The 20,026-nt window shown below is 41.2% G+C and overlaps 3 protein-coding genes across 3 annotated transcripts; all 3 read right to left on the minus strand.

Moving 5' to 3' along the window:
- Window positions 1–2,218: 2,218 nt before the first annotated feature.
- On the minus strand, window positions 2,219–2,956 carry LOC148683904 (olfactory receptor 14A16-like). The gene has a single exon (XM_088654647.1). The coding sequence runs from the start codon at window positions 2,951–2,953 to the stop codon at window positions 2,219–2,221; it is 735 nt and encodes a 244-aa protein (XP_088510773.1). The 5' UTR covers window positions 2,954–2,956.
- Window positions 2,957–8,053: 5,097 nt separating this feature from the next.
- Window positions 8,054–8,986, minus strand: LOC118079094 (olfactory receptor 14A16-like). Its single transcript, XM_088654648.1, has one exon. The coding sequence runs from the start codon at window positions 8,984–8,986 to the stop codon at window positions 8,054–8,056; it is 933 nt and encodes a 310-aa protein (XP_088510774.1).
- A 5,871-nt stretch (window positions 8,987–14,857) lies between these two features.
- LOC118079098 (olfactory receptor 14I1-like) lies at window positions 14,858–15,805 on the minus strand. The gene has a single exon (XM_035103134.3). It carries the CDS (start codon window positions 15,803–15,805, stop codon window positions 14,858–14,860), a length of 948 nt encoding a protein of 315 aa, XP_034959025.3.
- Between the last annotated feature and the right edge of the window lie 4,221 nt (window positions 15,806–20,026).

The following is a 20,026-nucleotide window of genomic DNA, read 5'->3' on the forward strand; positions in this document are numbered from 1 at the left end:
TAAGGTGTAAGTTTGACCTTGCTAGCCAACGGGAGAGCTTTTAGCTTGTACATACTGGTTTCTGATTTTTACTGCTTCCTAGAGGAATTTTGCTAATAGTAATAGTATGAATCTTATCCTTAAGGAGAACCTTGACATGAAAAGAGTCAGCAATTCCAGGTTCTGTTAATATTGGATTACAAGCAAACCTGTACTATGTGTGCATGCAGGAATCTGAGATTTTATTTCAAAAGAACAGAAAGGTTTTTTTGGCCACTTTTTCTATATGTTTTCATAAACAATTCATAAGCCATCAAAAAGTATACAACCAACGTAAGCGTTTCCACATAAATCATAAAAAATAATAATAACAGCAATAACAGCAATACTCCATCCCAAGAATCTTTTCAGCAGCCTTATGTGGAGTCACTCAGGGCCCCGTCAGGTGGGAAAAGGTCTGCAAGGCAGGAAGCAGGTCTTCCAGGACTCGTGTAACAATTTGTTTTTTAATGAACTTTATGTTGTGAAGACTCATTGCTATGGGATTCGAATTGGCCACAACTTTATTTAGATTCAGGTGTAGGGAGACCTTGCCTCAGGCATTGGGCGTTATCCTTCCCAGTCCTCAGCCGGGGTTCTGGGAGGGTTCGGGGTTATCCACATGTATGGGGGTTGGGGCTGGCTCTGGAGAACATATGTTCAAGCAGAGAGAGCCCGCCCCCTGTTTGCCTTCGCTGGAAGGGGGAAGTGATGACGCCTATTGGCATGGTCAAGGCTTCCCCCAATACCCCGATCTTCTTGCCGCAAAGGGGGTGAGGTCTCCGCCTCACACCCCTCCCTCTCGGAAAATCACCAAAGAATTGCTCCCAAGCCTGACACCGCCAAAGTTGTGATGTATTGCTACGGGAAAGGCGAAACCTGCCAGTGCAAGGAAATTCCTTTCCGACCCTTCAACAGCGGCCTTGACGTAGCAGTGCCTGTGAACCTGTAGAGAAAAGGTAAACCTGCAAAAGAACATGAATGAAGGGTGTGAAGGGTGGGAGAAGCTCTGGAAACAACTGGTGCTTGGAGGTAAGATTCAAATTTTCTTGTGTGAGCTGGACAGTCCCTCCCCTTACCTGGCCATCCCCTGGCAAAGCCTTCCCAGGCAGGATTGGACGCTGGGCTGGGGTAGGCGGAGACCCCTGGCATCCTACCTGGGAAGGCGATGCCAGCCCCAAACTCCCAGGGAGTCGCCTCTGGGACCAGGGGGCTGTGCGCGTCCATGCAAAGGTCACCCCCCATTGATGTGTGGAGTGGTCATTCCTGTCATAAGATATAAATTCACAATACAGTGGAGAAAGATTACCTGAATGTTAGGGTGATGTGAAGTGGAATAAGATGACCATTTACTATGTGTTGGGTTTTGGGAGGGAGGGAGGGAGGGAATCAGTGAAATACAAATATTTTATACATAATGGATAAAATATGAAATACCCTTTGACTTGATGGAAAGCTTTCTTCTATCAGATAACTATTTGGAGAAATATCCCTTTGAAGGGCTGCCTTTGGATCCAAAACAATATTTTTGCAAAAGGAAGGATCAGCAAATTGCCCATACAGCTAACATTAGTGTGACTGATGTCTGCCTTCAATTAGCAATTGAGAATGACTAAATAAATAAAGAAATAGCAGGCTAATGGGCAGGGCCGTCTCAAGCAGGTTGGGCGCCGCTGAGGCGCGGAGATCGCTCCGGCGCCCCTGCCCTCGCAGCGCGCCGCATGGCTTCCGTGTGGCCTTGCTGCACAGCGTCCCCCCCCCCGCCGCCCGGCACCCTGGCGCCCCGTGCCACCGGGACTACACCTAGAGCCGGGCCTGCTAATGGGTCTGAATCTGGAGTGGCACTCTAGTGAAGCAGAATAGAGGTACTTTAACTATTTGTTCCCCATAGTGATCTCCACATCTATTTGCATTAGAAGAAAAACATCCATTGATATGAATGGGTACATTTATCCCCATAGGCCAGATTGGGAACACAGTGAGGGACAAAATATTGCAATCTCTCTATTTCATGCCAAGATTCAAAACCAGAATGGATGTTCTTTGCTACCTTTTTAAACAATTCTCTTTTTTTTTATTCAGCTGATCATCTAGTTTTGGCCTTAGGTTCTGATGAAATCAGTGTGAGTTGTTAGATATCCAACTTGTTTTTTAACTAAAACATCAGTGGACTGGAATTATACCAGCTCAATTCAAGTTTCTAAATCAACAGCAGATTTCTTTTCTTATGGCAAAACCTCTGAAGTGCTGCTGTTATCTCTTTGTTCCTCATGCTATAAATGATCGGGTTCATGAAAGGAGGTACCATTGAATACAACACTGCAAGCAATAAATCTAAGCCTGACGAGGCCCTAAAGGTTGTCCCCAAACAGGCATAGATTCCAGTGAAATAGAACAAGGAGAGCACAGCAAAATGGGGCAGGCAGGTAGAAAACGCTTTTTGCCTTCCCTTTGCAGAACGAATGCCAAACACAGCTCTGAAAATGTGCACATAGGAAATGATTGTGAAACAAAAACAGCTTATACATATCAGAACAGTAAAAACAAGAGCTCCAGTTTCAATGAGATAGGAGGAGTTGGAGCAGGAAAGCTTTAGAAGCTGTGGGATTTCACAGAAGAACTGGTTGATACTATTGGAGCAGAAAGGGATGATAAATGTGCAGACAGTATTCAGTGTTGCATCCAAAAACCCAAAGATCCATGCGCTGGTGGCCATTTTGATACAGACTCCCCTGTTCATTTCTCTCACGTAGTTCAGTGGATTGCAGATGGCAACATAACGATCATAGGCCATGACTGTCAAGAGGACGGATTCTGATGCCCCCGCCCAAAAGAAGAAGAAGACCTGTGCCATACATCCATAATACGAAATTCTCCTAGTGTTCATCAGGGAATTAGCCATGGCTTTGGGAACAGTGACTGAGATGAAACCCATATCAATAATGTTTAAATTAACCATGAAAAAGTACATTGGGGTTTGCAGGTGTTTGTTGAGGGCTACAGCAGTTATCACGAGAAGATTTCCAATCACAGCTCCCAAGTAGATGAGGAAAAAACCCAAAAAGGATATAATGTGCAGCTCCAGAACATCAGAGAATCCTTTGAGCTGGAACTCAGTCACAAAGCTATGGTTGCTCATTTCTTTCTTGGCAAACTGTAGCCAGCCTATAGTTAGTGAAGAAGAAAAACGCTCATTGATACTCTTAATTAATTATTTGATTCTGCAAGAGGCATGCACAACTTGGATCCTATGCTTGTCCATCAGTCATAAATAGTAGCCCACCAGAGCCTTAGCAAGCCTCCTGCTTTTAACTGCATGTTCTGGACTGAAAAACTGAATGGCTGTGTGCTATTGTGGTTGTACCTGGTAGTACAACCACAATACAAGATTCTGATAAGTTTAGAGTGCCATATGTTGTACAGATCTGGTGTATAAAATACGTACACACACAGTCATACCTCGGTTTAAGTATGCCTCGGTTTGAGTATTTTCAGTTTAAGTTCTCCGCAGACCCGTCTGGAATGGATTAATCCGCTTTCCATTACTTTCAATGGGAAACTTCGCTTCAGGTTAATATGCTTCAGGTTAAGTACAGACTTCCAGAACCAATTGTGTTTGTAAACTGAGGTACCACTGTATATTATTCTGGTATACACATTTGCAATTTTAATGAGATGTGAGAAAACAGTCCCAATACTGATTTTGGAAGGGTGGGGTGTCCTAGAGTTTCCTGCATATGATTTTATCCGAACAATAAAATCATGGCCTCACAACAGTAATGATGGATTAGCAACAGTGGTGGAGGATTCCTCCCATTCATTGATGAACTTGGACCTCTCCCTCTTAAAGTCACCCCCTTCTCACAACAGAAAGACAAAACTCTGCAATATCCAAAAACCTCCCAGTCTTCGTTTCTGGAAGCTTAGAGTTGTTCCCTTGATGTTTTATGTTCTGTACATACAATTCAGAGAAACCACACCATGAACCTTCCTCCCAGAGTATCTTTTGTGGTGCCAGTTCAGTAAAATGCCCGCAATAGTCTAGATTGCAATTATTCAAAATTTCATGGTGACATATGGAATAAGCATTAGTTTCTAGTATGCAAAGCTAGTTTCATAGATAATTAGAGGGAACTCTTTTTGGACGGACAACTTCAGCTCTTTATACATTTTGTGTTGGTTCAGTCACAGGTATAAGGTGAATTTTAGCAATCTAACTAGTATGTTAAGATCTCAAACTGAGGACTTCTCAAATTCCAGCCATCTTCTCTTAGATTACTTCCTATCTAACCATGCCAAATATCAGGGATGTGTAACATGTGTCATTCAATCAGCCCCAGCCAGAATGGTCAGGGACAATGGAAGTTGCAATCCAGCAACATCTGTAGGGCCATCTATGATCCTATCTAGGGTTCCCATCAATTCTCTCTGAGTTAATGACTTTAGATTAAATTTAATGAATAAATTATGCCCATATAGAACTTATTATCATCTTCTGAATGCAAAGAACTACTTTCCTTGTCCAAGGGAAATCCATCTTACCTTGGATCTGTTGCTTATACACATTTGTTTGGCATATTCCATTCCATTCTTGTTCCCATCAGATTATACAACTGTGTGTACTGTGGATCTGGAAAGTATAGCTGGTGTACTATCTTGCATATGCAAAAGAAGATTATCCAACATATATTAGGAAAGCAGAGTATTAGGGTGATGCATCCAACAAGAGAAAGGAACAAGATATTAGTATTACTATAATTACTGGTTTATTGTACCAGTATATATTTATTCCAAGATTTGTACAATTTTCTCATACTTTCAGTGATCTTCCAGTATTTCTCTATTAAGGTCTTTATATTTCTGTAACTTTCACAAATTTAACTTGAGAAAGGATCTGTCAATTTATCTTCTGTAATGAAATAAATGTGATACTGAAATCATCTACATTGTGCTCCAGGTCTCTGTTTCTGATTTCAAATTACAGTGGAAGTGGGTTTCTTTTTGGGGGGAAGGAAAATTATATATGCTCCTTCTGAAACAGTACTTAGAGTTTTTTCCCCAGGAGCTCAGTCCAGATTATTTCCAAAGTCCCAAGAGAATGATCATTATGTCTAAATTATTTGAAGAAGAAGAAGAGTTTGGATTTGATATCCCACTTTATCACTACCCGAAGGAGTCTCAAAGCGGCTAACAATCTCCTTTTCCCCTCCTCCCCCACAACAAGCACTCTGTGAGGTGAGTGGGGCTGAGAGACTTCAAAGAAGTGTGACTAGCCCAAGGTCACCCAGCAGCTGCATGCGGAGGAGTGGAGATGCAAACCCAGTTCCCCAGATTATGAGTCTACTACTCTTAACCACTACACCACACTGGCTGCAAAGTGAGAGCCAAAGTGAGAAAAACACATTATGGAATGTCACTGTTTGCAGAGGACAAAGGCAAATGTTCAGGATGGAGCTTTCAATTGATCCATCATGAGTGACAGACCCAGCATTTTGCTGTCAGATGTGCAGGTCAGTCTACAAAGTTATCCTGAACTGCTTAACTTTGAAATGCAGTTCAAAAAAGTTCAAATATTAAAAAGGGGAGATCCCAGAACATGGTCTGAAGTAATTTGATGAAAAGGCATTGTTGAAGATAATGAGTATGGAAGACAGCATGGAAATTCTATGTATCACATGATCTTTAGTGTGATCATTGAAGAGTGCCATCATGAAAGAAAGGTGGTGTATAAATGCCAAGGCTTCAGTGGAATCCTATCCCTCCCCTAGTGGCAGCCAAAAAAGCAGATAAAGACAAAGAGTCCTTACCACATAATTTATTCAGTATTCACAGAGAGACAAAGAATGTAGTCTCTATTCAATGATGGCGTTGCTCCAAGTAAAGTTCTATCCCTCTACATCTCCCCTATTCAATGTCACTCCTGTATCAGTTAATTTCAGCTTTCTGCCTCTAAGTTCTCTGTTCTAATACCCTCAATGCCCCTCTGGTCTTGGGAGAGTTGGGGTCAGGAATGCTTTCCAAGGACACTGAGCCTGTCAGTTGTCTCTTCTTCCTGCTGTTTCTCTTCCAGTATTCCCCAGCTTCTGCCCTCTGCAGCCTCTGAACTATGCCCTTATGCAAACCACTATTCTAAATCTATACTGTCCTCCTGTTCTTGAGAAGGTTCAGGAGAAGGGGGGAGGCCCCCACCATTCCTCTTCATTCCAGTCCCTATGTAATAGTGAAATTAAGAAGATAATGGGAACAGCTTCAGATATTCTTATTCTTCTCTCATTTCTCCCCAGTCTGCTATCTAGACTGTTCCCTTGTTCCAGATATCCTGCTCCATATATCATTCCAGACATTTCATGTCCCTTGGTTTCTCTACCTTTGGTGAATTCCACCTCTGCAGTGTCCAGTGGCTTATGCTCCCTCCCTATGTTCTATTCGGCGACATTTTCAACTGGAAAACCTATGATCTACCTGTGTCATTGGGGGTGAGATGAGCGGAGACCATGCTGCTCCTTTCCTCTAGTTGTGCTATCATTGTTATGCCACATCAGCCTGCGCCCCACCTCTACTCAACTGGTTCCACTTGCTAGCATGAAAATAAAGGCATTGGAGCAAACGAGGGGGAGAAATCCATCCCTCTGGTCTCCTCCAGGGATATACATTGAGGTCACCCTTGGGGGGAAAAATGTCATTGCTTTGGGAGGTAGAACAATGTTCATTCTCACTCACCTTTAAAATGGTATGTGTTTACAGCATCTATACTGAGAAATATAATTATAGTTCTGCTGATCTTAAATTTCTGTAGCTTTCAACAATTTATTCTATTTTCAGTAACTCTCAGGTCGATTGTTGTAAATGGATTCATTATCTGTGTTAAGCAATACCCACATTAATATCATTTGCTGACAACCACATTCAACGAATTAATAAGAAAGCACAGTTTCCTACAGAGTGCAAGGTCAGACCACCACATGGCTGGAGCTGACTTCATACAGTCTGGGACTTCGATGCTCCAATAGGGTCTGCGTGATGTAAGCCTTGGATTTTTATGTATATAGGTGACTAATGTCAGTGGACGATTAAAATATTCTTCTTTAAAAATTAATTTTATTTATTTCATAACATTTATATTGTGCTTGATTGCAGAAAACTTCAAGGTGGTTTACAGGAAAAAATTAAACAGCAACATTACTAGTAAAAACAATTTAAACATTTTTAATTTTTTAAAACCCCCAGCAATAAACTGAAAACACACCACCATTTTAATCCTCTGTGTAGGCTTATCTAGCCAAAAATATTTTCAGCAGACATCCAAAAGAGTACAGTGAAGGCACCTGCCTGATGTCAATGGTCAGGGAGTTCCACAGTATAGGTGCCACCGCACTAATATATATATTTCTTACAAATGCAGAACATATATTATGTGACACCTGTAACGGTGATGAAGTTTTAACAAAATGCAACCGTTGTTACTCACACTCAGGACAGAACTCAAAGGATTCAAATAACTTCAGTGCAATAGTTTAAATGGGTGAGTATGAGTAGATAGAGGGACCCAGGTGGCGCTGTGGTTAAACCACTGAGCCTAGGGCTTGCTGATCAGAAGGTCGGCGGTTCGAATCCCTGTGACGGGGTGAGCTCCCGTTGCTTGGTCCCAGCTCCTGCCAACCTAGCAGTTCGAAAGCACGTCAAAATGCAAGTAGATAAATAGGAACCGCTACAGCGGGAAGGTAAACGGCGTTTCCATGTGCTGCTCTGGTTTGCCAGAAGTGGCTTTGTCATGCTGGCCACATGACCTGGAAGCTGTACGCCGGCTCCCTCGGCCAATAATGCGAGATGAGCGCGCAACCCCAGAGTCGGTCACGACTGGACCTAATGGTCAGGGGTCCCTTTACCTTTACCTTATGAGTAGATAGATTGATACATGCATACACATATCTATGTTACGTCCCGTTTCATTCTGGCATTTGCCTATAAAAGTGCATTGTTTCTAATATTAAACCTCAAAGGACTGGATATTGGATTCACAGTGGGAAAAGCTTCCTTATTTCCTGTAAGAAACAAGGTACTGAAACATTTTGCAAAGTGCAACTTTGATGTCCCTGTTCCTCATGGTATAAATAACCGGATTCATCAGTGGAGGTACCACAGAATATAATACAGAAACCACCAGATCCAGATCTGAAGGTGCACCTGAGACAGGCTTCAAGTAGGCAATGGCACCAGTACTTATAAATAAGGAGACAACAATGAGATGTGGTAGGCAAGTTGAGAAGGCCTTACTCCGTCCTTGAGTGGTAGGGATTCTGAGCACCGACTTGAAAATCTGCACATAGGAAACAACTATGAAACCAAAACAGGTGAAGACTATAAATGCACTGAAAGCAATAACTCCAACTTCAACGAGGTACAAATTATCACAGGAAATTTTCAGCAGTTGTGGGATTTCACAGAAGAACTGGTTGACGATGTTCGAACAGAAGGTGATGGCAAAAGTGCTACCAGTGTGTAAGGCTGAGTAAAGAAGGCCAGCTATCCATGCACTGCCTGCCATCTGGATGCAGGCTTTCCTGCCCATCACTGTCTCATAGTGCAGTGGGTCACAGATGGCAACATACCTATCATACGCCATTCCTGTGAGCAAGAACAGATCTGAGATCAAGAAGAAGAACAAAGAATACACTTGTGCAACACACCCAGAAAATGAAATCTCTCTGGTGTTCCAAAGTGAATTGATCATGGCATTGGGGATGGTGACAGAAATGGAACCAAGGTCGACAACAGATAAATTCACCAAGAAAAAGTACATGGGGGTATGAAGTTGTTGATCCAGGGAAACCGCTGAGATGATGAGAAAATTTGCTGTCAAGGCTGCCAAGTAAACCACTAAAAAAAGAGTGAAGTACAAAATGTTTTCCTCCCAGTTGTCAGAAAAATCCAAGAGAAGAAAAGTAGGAAGGACAGTTGAATTAGGCATTTTCTCCTACAGATGTGGCATGGCTGCTGATCAAAAGAGAGAGAGAGAGCTTATTTAATGCATGTATTCAGCAATTTATTAACATTTTTCATTACTGTCACAATCAGTAATGATAGAAATGAAGCTATATATATATATATATATATATATATATATATATATATATATATATATATATATATTAGCATTATAGCTAATGAAAAAGCAGGTGTATCATCCCCCTTATGATAGACAGCTTTATGGAAGAAAAGAGACTTCAAACAATTAGAGTTGCTACCCTATATGCTTTTGAATAGAAATGCATAACATTTTGCTGTGAATTATGTACCTGAGGTGTTGTCAAAGCTTGCCAGGTTGTGGTTTACAACCTTCAAAGACTCAGCTGCTTGAGTCAAAGAAAAGGAAAGCATTTCAAAAGCCTGAAAATTCTTTTCTGGTTCAGGGTAAAATCTGAACTGGGAAGGAACTGGGAAAGAACTGGGAAAGAACTGGTCCACATGGATGGACCCTCTCATTGCCCCTAAACACAGTTTCCTGCCACCCAAAAAGAAACATGGGAATAAACAAAGTTGCTTAACTGTGAGTCAGAACTTTGGTCCATCTAACTGATAACTGTCTGCATGGACTGGCAGCAGTTCTACAGATGTTTCAACAAGGATCTCTCCTGTCCCTACATGGATATGCCAAGTACATGGAACTATGTGAAAAAAGGATATAAATGTAAAAAGAAGAGTAAAATACAGAAAAAATGCTTTCAGGGACTTTGTTATAGTCAATCTAAAGGCTCTCAATTCATTTGAAGTTTATTTTCCACCATGCCACAAAGTCTATGCCACAACAATTCTGTTCAACATCAAAGTGCCATGGAAATCTATGGGTCATTTCATGTTAAACATCTGAAAGCATATCCAAGCTCATTTGAAGCACATGACCTTCCCCCAAATAACCTTTAAACATGTGCTTTAAGTGTGAGTTAAGTTTGCTTTCAGTGTATAGCTTGGATCTGTCCTAGGTTGGTTTGGCTGCCACAAATTAGACACAACTAACATGTCTGGAAGTAAGGCTTAACACCAAGTATTTGGAAATGGTCACATTGAATAAATTTATAACATATAAAAAGTTTCCCCCTCCTACTTCTATTGTACCTATACATACCAGTAAAGGATACAGTCCTTTTTCTTCAACGGGGATACCCAATATGCTGCCAACTTTGTTTATTCCCACATATTCCAATGACATTTGCTGGAAAGGAGGCATGCTGTCCAGTTATGCGTAATCCTCATCTAATAAACTCTACTCATTGGTTAACAATTCTTTCAGCAATTTTCATTTTCAAAACTATATAGATCTTATTTCTGATTGTAAAACAGCAGATTGTTTGATCATTGAATTATACGTGTCATGAAAGAATCAGTATTTGGAGGCTAGTGATTGTTTTAGCTAATATATCTAAATGAAGTGTTGAATCGTACAGCTGATTCTTCAAGGTCACTGCATTGGGGGGCACAGGTGCACATCAGTGTGCTGGAAAAGGGACACACACACACACAGTGTGGTGTAGTGGTTAAGAGCGGTAGAGTCGTAATCTGGGGAACTGGGTTCGTGTCTCCGCTCCTCCGCATGCAGCTGCTGGGTGACCTTGGGCTAGTCACACTTCTTTGAAGTCTCTCAGCCCCACTCACCTCACAGGGTGTCTGTTGTGGGGGTGGAAGGGAAAGGAGATTGTTAGCCGCTTTGAGACTCCTTCGGGTAGTGATAAAGCGGGATATCAAATCCAAACTCTTCTTCTCTTCTTCACCCCAAGCTGTGCTGCTGAAGTCTAACAAATGAGATGAAGAGATTTGTGAAAATTAAAGACAAGATACGCTTGTGTTCCTGTGAGGAGATAAGACACAGTGTATGTTTTTGTGCGTAACAGAGAGTAGAGGAAGTTTGTGTTCAGCAATAGAGAATTTAAATAGTGCAAGTGTGTGCACTCAGAATACGATCCCACTGTGTTCAGTCAGCTATATTCACATACAGTACAAAAATGCAAGGTGCAAGTGCTTAGGTAAGGGTGCAATCCTATAAACACATATCTGGCAATCAGTCACATTGAATTTAAAGGGGGTTGCTTTTCAATAAATTTTTTGCTTTCTGTGTGGAATCTGTACCACATGAACAGATGCATGCAGAAACCAGGTACTGCCAGTATTGAGCAGCCCAGAGACACCCCATTTATGAAATGGTAGGTTGTGAATTTTTGACGCTGACACTGGTTTCAGTCTATGTATTGACTTGACAGTTACACACTGCTTAACTGTACACGTATATAAAATATTTCAAGGGTTCAGACTGCTTCACAAATGTTGTCTAAGTAATGTTTAAAACAGTTGCAGTATCTAGGCTGCAGTTGCTTTCTCAATGTTAAAGTGAGATTAGCAGATGTAAGGCGAGGATATTGTGATGGATTATGCCAGGCCACCTGCCAAGTCTTCTACTTTGCAAATTATTCTGTGGCATTACCTACTGGATGACAGTGGAGAAAACACTAGGAGGGTTTATTCTTTCTTTATATTTTACCTTTGCATTCTGTCACGCATCTCACTTGATTTCTTCATTTGTATTTCATGGAAACAAAGTCAAAATCTCTAAAATGTTCTTCTTTATTTTCCATGTCTTCTATAGCAATGAGCTGTGTGTGTAAATGTGTACCTTGTAGTGACAAGGTTTTATGACCCTACACTCTGCATGTGTTCTTGGGGAAACTACAGATCCCAGTAGCATTCAATAGTAGTAGTCTCAAGAGGAATTATCTATGGATTGAAATATGTTTCATGTAAAACACATGAGGAATGTGGCTTCTTTCACGTTAGTTGCAGATGGAAGAAATAACATCTACAATATGTTCCTAAAGGCATGAAAAATGATGACACTTGAGCTGAATCTATGGCTAGCATTATGCCAGATTTGTTTGATTATATTCAAATATTGTTGCCATTTCTAGATAGAGATAGACTTTCATAGCGGTCTATGTTCTGGTAACCTCCTTGTTGAATCATGTATTGGATTATACATAGGATTGCCCATGAATATGACCTAGGAGCCTCAATTAGTGCAGAACAAGGCCACCATAATTCTTACTGGTTCAACCAGATGTAATAATATAATTCCAATTTTAAGAGGATGGCACTGAAATCTGCCTTTGAATTGCCACTTCCCATATCATTCTCTTGACCCCAAAAGAACTTTGATGATAGCCTTTTGCCGAGTGCTACCTAAATAGAGGTGCATTTTGTATTCAGTAAAGAGAGAGGATATACTAAAGAGGAAGTTTCCAGAATCTTGGTTTGTTGAGGTCTCCGAACAGCTCTCATATTGTTCTGCAAATCAGACTTTCCAGGATTCTGTGGAGGAAAGCCATGAGTCTTGAAGGGTGTTAAGAGTGCTTTAAATGTATAGTGTGAATGAGATGATACTATTGCCCCCACCTCTGGGAACAAGGCCCAATTTAAGAAGGTGAACAAAGTGAACAAGAAAATGTTCTGTGTTTTTTTAAAAAAAGGCCACAACTTTATTGATTTCAGATGTAGGTAGGATTTAGCATAGGCATTGGACATATATCACTCTCAGCCCCTTGTTGGAGGACTAAGGCTTGATGGGGTTGTTCATGGGATATATGGCTCCATCACAAGACACAGGTGAACAAATTACAGAGACATGCAGAATAAAGTTGACACATTAGGGAGAATTTGTGTCAAAGTTGCCTGACACAACCAGCCATGGTTCCATTTTGTCTGTATTATATGCATGGACTTCCAGTGGCTCTCTGGGCCTTCAGACAGGTCATCATTCCTTGCCCTGCTTGGAGATGCCAAGTTTTATTTTTATTTTTTCCCCAAAAAAATTTTTTATTCATTTTCCAATATTACAAAATCACAAAAACAAGAACAAAAAACAAAAGAACACATTTTTAAAAAATCAATTCTTGCATTTTTTACTTAGCATTGTTGACTTCCTCAATTCCCCCCTCACTGGGTACATTTTAAAATTCCAAGTAAGCAAGTTCCATTTCATATCTTAAATCATTCTAACACATTTTATCATTATCACTCGAATATTCTATTCTAAAATCATCATCTATTCTTCACCAATAATTAATCAATTTATCCAAATCAAAATTCCTGTCCTTCTATCTACTATTTCTCCCCTTAACCTCGAATTTATTACCAAGAATTTTCCATAAATTTAAATACTAATTATTCTATCATGCTAACATTTAAACACTTAAAACTAATTCAGCCCCCCTTCCGCTGGACTCAGGGTCTCCCAGATACTTCAGCGAGTTCCACAAGTCATTCCAGTTTCGGACCATCTAGATCAATCAAAAATTTACATCCATTATTACCCCTCACCCCACTCCCACCCTGTCCCAGCCTACCCCCCCATTTTTCCTTGATCATCCCCTGCTGCCTCCCCAATTCTCTAAATACTGTAGTACAAAACCATCCAGTTATATTTCCACTTTCCAGCCCTATCTCAATCCCCCCCCTTTAAGTTATGGCCCTAGTATGGATCCTGCCCTCCCTCTCTCACTGGGAGGACATTATTCCATGCTGGTTCTTCTTTGGAGACTCCTTGGATCAGACATATGTTCTGTCCCCCCCCCCCCCTCTCACTGGGGGAACAATATTCCATGCATCTTCCTCATTTTCTTTAAAGTCAATTACATTGTCCAAGACTGATGAATATATTATTTTGCCACAATTCATTTCTCAAGTCCAAAAGCAATTCCAAAAGTTCCTTCTGAAAGTCCAATCCATCAGGTGATGTTATGGCTACAGACATCCTGCTCGTCTCAGATTTCACGAGAACAGAACAGAGCAGGAAGTGGCACAGATCTTATTTCCAAAAACATCAGGGACCAAGTTTATATCTGAACTGGTTATACTCTCATTTTTAATTCTTCTTCATATTTTAAAAATCTTGTGACCATTTGTGAAAAGAGCATTTATCAAACTTCTTATACCCAGCTTTATATTTTGCGCTCTCTTCAAAATTGACAGTTCTCAACTTCAAAGAGGTAAAAAAATTCCTTTCTATTGTGATATCATAATGGTGGCTCGCTGATCCCTCCAGGGGCCTGACTCCAGATTCCCGGGGGACTTTCCCCAGTCCAAATTAAAAATTTTACAGGGATTTTAGTGGATTCAGCTCTTCTCCCCTTTACCCTGCTTCAGGGGGAAGGTATTGAGCCCAATCATTGGTAATTGATAAGTTCCTTTCAGTCTTTCCGGCTACAGGCAAATTAACTGCATCACAGTTCTTTCAATGGGAGATCGACTTCCTGTTTAAATCTCCTCCTGTGGCCAATTCTTTTCAATGTAAATTTCCCCCCCTTAAATTTCTTTCTGTTACTCACGATGTCCAATGTCTTAAAAGCCTATATATATATATATCTATATATATATATATATATATATATATCTCCACCGCTCCTCCACTGCCAGCTCGAAGCTTTGCTCTGTGAGGGGAGCAGTATACTTGAAAATCGCGCCCGCGACTCTCACTCCGCTCACTGTCGGAGCTCTTAAAAAGAGCTTACCAGGGACAGAGGAGTCACTATGGGGCACAGCCAAGCTCTCACGCCCCAAGAAAGCTCAATCTGGGGTTCTTCTGGGGGTCCGTGTTGCTGTCGCAGCCCCCCCTCACAGCGCCAGGAACTTCGGAGCTCAAGGATTCGTCACCGATCAGCGCTGGCGGTACACCAGAAGTCCTGGAGATGCCAAGTTTTAAAATAGGAGCTGCCTTCATGCAAAACAGATGTTCTACAACAGATTATAGGGGGAAATTCACATACAGAAGGTGATTGTAAAGCACCCACATGCCTTCTTATAGAATTCTGGATATAGTTTTAGAAGAACGCCGCACATCTAAGAGTTTCCATAAGGCAGTCTTGATATCTTTGTTTCTCATGCTGTAGATGAATGGATTCAATGTGGGAGGAATTATGGAGTACATCACAGCAAAAGCTATATCTAGATCAGAAGAAGCTTCACTGGGAGGCCTTGTATAAGCAAACACTCCAGTGAACAGTAAGACAGAGACAACAGTGAGGTGGGGGAGGCAAGTGGAAAGGGCTTTTTTCTTACCATGGACAGAAGGGATTTTGCGCACTGTAGAAAAGATCTCCATGTAAGTTATGATGATGAAAATGAAACACCCAAGTGCTATACTGGAGCTTAGCACAATAACTCCAACTTCCACTAAGTAAAAGTTAGAACAGGAGAGCTTCAATAACTTTGGGATTTCACAGAAGAATTGATTGACAGCATTAGAACAAAACGTGTTGGCAAAGGTGATCCCAGTATGTAATGTGGCATAAAGAAGACCTACAATCCACACAATGGCTACCATTCGAATGCAGGCTCCTTTGTGCATAATTGTCTCATAGTTGAGTGGGTTGCAAATGGCCACATATCGGTCATGTGCCATTATAGTTAGCAGAGCATAGTCAGATGCTCCAAATAAGTACTGAAAGAAAACTTGAGCAACGCATCCAAAATACGAAATAAATCTGCAATTTAGGAGGGAAATCTCCATTGATTTGGGTACCATGACTGAAACTGTTCCAATATCCATGATGGCCAAATTCAGAAGAAAGAAGTACATGGGTGTGTGAAGGCGATGATCAAGAGCAATAGCAATAGAAATGAGAAGATTCCCTATTATTGCCATTAAGTACAATACCAGAAATATAAAGAAGTGTAAGATTTGCAGTTCTCGAATGTCTGAGAATTCCAGCAGCAGAAAGGCAGACATGGATGTAAGATTGTGCATAATGTTCACATGCTACCTGTACAAGGAAGAAATCAAGACTTTTTAGCATACAAATATTGATTAACCAGTTTGATTTGAACAGGGCTCTTTTAATTTAACAACCATATTCAATTGATTTTACTTTGCTTAATTCCCCCTGTAAAAACAGTATGATGGTTCTTTGTCCACTCAGTAGACTGCCCACTACCCACTTATGGGCCCTGATTATGCAGGTTTCTGGAGAAGATGGATGGACTACATGCATACGGTACAAAGTACACATATAGATTTTTTGGGGTGTTTGGCTTCATTTGCAGACATCAATGAGAGGGGTGAAAAATGGGCATGCAGGCTACTGGTAGTAAGGTTGTGGAACAGACATAGTTTAAAGGTGGTAGAAGGCGGCTTGGCTTTAGTTCAGTAGACCCAATGAAGGAGCAAATGACATTGGCTAAGAATCTTAAAGGCAAAGGTTATTCCAAGAGTAATTCTGGGGAGGGAGCCAATGCCCATTCTACATAAAGCTCTCTGGGTCCTTTTGAAACTATTGGCCTACCTTGCCCTGGAGGGTTTTTGCGAGGATAAAATGTAATAACCGCCTCATTCATTGTCCTCACTTGGAATGAAGGAAATCAATGCAACTGGGTAGTCTTAGGTATATTTTCAAACTTTATGCAAGACAATGAAACCAAGTGGAACAGACAGGGAGCATCAGCCAGTTGCCCCAAGGAAACCAGGAAAAGTGCCCACCCACCACCTCTATAAAATGAGTGGAAACCTTTGATCCAGTTTATGTGCCCACCATAAAAAGATTACCGGAAAGGGGGTGCAGCTCATAACTGTCAAAAGATTTCATTAAAAAAAAGGATGCTGTACCATTTTAGCTTATACCCACATAGAGGTAAATGAAGGGTAGTGTGGGGAGAGATGAAGTCCTACTCACACCGTTATCCATCGCATGGTTAGTTCATTGTGGATTTGGTGCATGTCATCCTTGGAATGTTTCTGTAGCTTTTACACAGGGTTGTCCTCATCAAAATACCAGCCTGTACTTGTTCTTCCTGTCATCCACATTTCCCTTCACCACAGAAGATCTGTAGAAAAATCTGTAATAATAACCCATCATACATTTGCAGTCCCTGCTGGGGTGCAAACTCTTTAGCACATTTTGGGGGTAGAACTAACAGGGATGATCTGGGGTAAACTGAACCTCCCCCTATTGCTCCCTTTAGGCTATCCTGTATTCTCTCATGCACTCGAGGGTTTTATTCTTTTTCTTCTCCTTTTATACAAAAGAGAGTCCTCTTCCAGCGCAAAAGTGGTCAGGTACCTTTTAAAGTTCAGGGCTATATCGGAGACTATCCCTTGTGTCCACAGTTTAGGAAGTTCTGCCTCTAGAAATCCCTTTCTGTAAAAGCTTGCCTCTCTCCTGAGGTAACTTTAGGACACCCTGGGTCTGTCTGTCTGCCTGGCTCGCCCTCTTGGTGCACCCTAAAGATACAAACTAACCGTTCCCCTCTCGAAGGAAGTGTTGTCTTTTTAATGGATGTCCTCCTGAATGAGTTTTCATGTACCTTGGCTGGAAAAATAACACAGACGATTTTCTAATTGGCACTTTAACACTGGAAATTTTATTGCTCAATAACGTAATGGTTGCTTTAAGGTTTCCTTTGCACAAGCTTAGTTTCAACAGTCATAACTTTGTTACTCGTGTACTAGATAACCTATCGACTACCTAGCCTAAACCTACTCTCCTAGACCTTCTTTTCAACCACCCTCACACTCCCGCTCCCCAGCACCCTCTCAACTCACAAAAAATGACTCTCCCTTCTCTTTAAACATTCAACCATTCCCTTCCCTTCCTGGAATGTCCAGTCAATCAACACGGAGTCTGAGTAAACCCTTGATGGGTCGGGTTGTTAAGGCTATACCAAACAGGTAAAAATGTCACAGATAACATTCCCTTTGGGTTATAATGAATTTTCAACCAGAGGGATATTGCTTGTTCCCAGACTTTTAATTCAACTCTGGGCAGTCTTGCCTTAATATTACATTAGATGTGCTCTTAGGGGTGCCGAATAGGGATCTAAGAAATTTTGATTGGACTGTTTCGAGAATCTTAAGATTGGCAGAGAGTCCAATTTGTGAACCGTATAGAAGTTGGACCAGAGATTTTGCCTGAAAGACTTTTAAGGCCATAGGAAGGAAACCAGCACCTTTCCTTCTAAATAGTCTAAGAATGGCGTTAGCACTTCTTTCTGCTAAGGTGGCTGATGTGGTCAGATGTGCTGAGAATTTGGCATTGTAAGAGAAGGTGATGCCTAAGTATTGGAAGATCTTAATTTGATCTATGGCATTTCCCTTCATATTCCAATTGTGTTTCCTAAAGGAGCGGCCAAAGCGGACAATTTTAGTTTTAGCAAAATTAATTGTTAGCACTTCAGTGTTACATTGATCACTGAATTTCTCTAATGCTCCTTTCAAGCCAACTTTGGTTTGAGAAAGAAATACAGCGTCATCCATGTACATTAAAATTGGAACTTTTCTATTCTGCAGCAGTTTCATTTCTAAATTGGTTTTTAAAAGCTGTATGTGCAGGACAATAATTGGAAAGGTGCTTTGACATTGTGGGAAATTGCTCCCATTCATCCAAAACAGCTGATTAGAATCAAAACTCCTCCGCCCCAATTAGAACTGCCTCTGTTTTTCTCACAAACAGAAGAAAATAGTTAATATAAGCACTCTGTGGCTGATGCAGCATTCCAGACCAAACTGCATTTTGTAGAGAGCTCTTCCCTTCTGCCCATTTCAGACCCGTGTGCAGAGTGTGCAATGAGGATTACTGTACAAATCAATGAACTAATCGATTCATGGTTTGACAACAGTACTTATGAAGTTGTCTGAAGACTTCCTTCTTTCTTTCAAAAACATTTTTAAATTCCTTGTGGCTGCCGGTAGTCAGCAACACACACACAAAAGGTCATTTAAAATGCTTCCAGGAAGTGACAATACATCCAATCATGTATTTAGAGATGCAGGCAGCCATATTTATTGCTCCCGATAATTGTTCAAGAAGAGATTGTCCAGCAAGGATTTTAAAGAACTGTTTGATGAATAGCAATCTTCCCCCATACACAATTCCCCAAGAATGAACAGCGCAGTAATACTCTAAAAACACTCAGTAAGTTCTTGCCTCACCTACCGGTAGATCCAATCCCAAATATATTTGACGGCCAAGCTAGTTTAAATAGGGTCTCAAAAATGAGAAAGAATTAACAAGTCAGACATTCTGTAAAAGAGAACGGTCTAAGCATGGCTGCATCATTACTCTGATGTTTCAAGTATACATGAGACCACATGAAACTCGATAGATAGATGACTGGATGTGAAAAAAGTGATAAGCACCTCCAGATTATATCAAAATAATAGAAAACTACTCAACCCCCTTAATCATTTTGACATACCTTTATATTTAAGAATTAGTTAACCCTCTAACTGCTTTAGGGTTCAATTTTCTGATGATATGAGAGTCCCTGCATCTTCCCAGCCAATCACTTTGTCTTTGATGTGGTCCTTACTATGGAATATGTTACTGATTTTTTTTGCCTTTATAAAGACTGCTGATGTTACAATTAAATTCACCTAATGTTGCATCAACTAATAGGGACAGCACACATGGGAAAGTGAGTTATTCTGAGTTTTTTTCGCCATCTTGGGATCTTACTCCCAAGAGTGTAGCATTGCTGATCTGAAAACCTTGTTTAAACTCATCAAAGTAATGTTTCTTCTTCTAGGTTAGTTGCAGATGAAAAGAAATAACATCTACAATATGCATACCTGCCAAGTCTCCCGCTGAAAAATGTGGGATCAGCAGCGACGCAACACCGGAAATTGCATAGAAGCAACTTCCAGGGCTGCTCTTCCCATGTGTGGGCATCGGAAATCAGACAGAGCGACACCAAAAGTCGCTTCTACACATGCCTGGTGGCCATCTTGGTGGTGGCCGCCGCCATGCAGCCACCACCAATATGGCTACCACCATGTGGCTGGCACCAAGATGGCCGCCGCCATGTGGCCACCACCAAGATGGCCGCCGGGCATGCGCAGAAGCGATTTCCGGTGCCACTCTGCCTGATTTCCGGTGCCCACACATGGGAAGAGTGGCACCCAAAATGGAGGCTCCCTGGAAGGTAGGAAATCCGGGGGGATTTCCAAGATTTTTCTCCATTCGGGAGAACAGCG

Source organism: Zootoca vivipara, chromosome 12 (genome assembly GCF_965207765.1).
Source record: "Zootoca vivipara chromosome 12, rZooViv2.hap1.1, whole genome shotgun sequence".
NCBI lineage: Eukaryota > Metazoa > Chordata > Lepidosauria > Squamata > Lacertidae > Zootoca > Zootoca vivipara.

Coding starts and splice junctions, on each gene's coding strand:
- LOC148683904 (XM_088654647.1), bottom strand. CDS start 2,953: ATGGGTTTCATCTCAGTCACTGTTCCCAAAGCCATGGCTAATTCCCTG.
- LOC118079094 (XM_088654648.1), bottom strand. CDS start 8,986: ATGCCTAATTCAACTGTCCTTCCTACTTTTCTTCTCTTGGATTTTTCT.
- LOC118079098 (XM_035103134.3), bottom strand. CDS start 15,805: ATGCACAATCTTACATCCATGTCTGCCTTTCTGCTGCTGGAATTCTCA.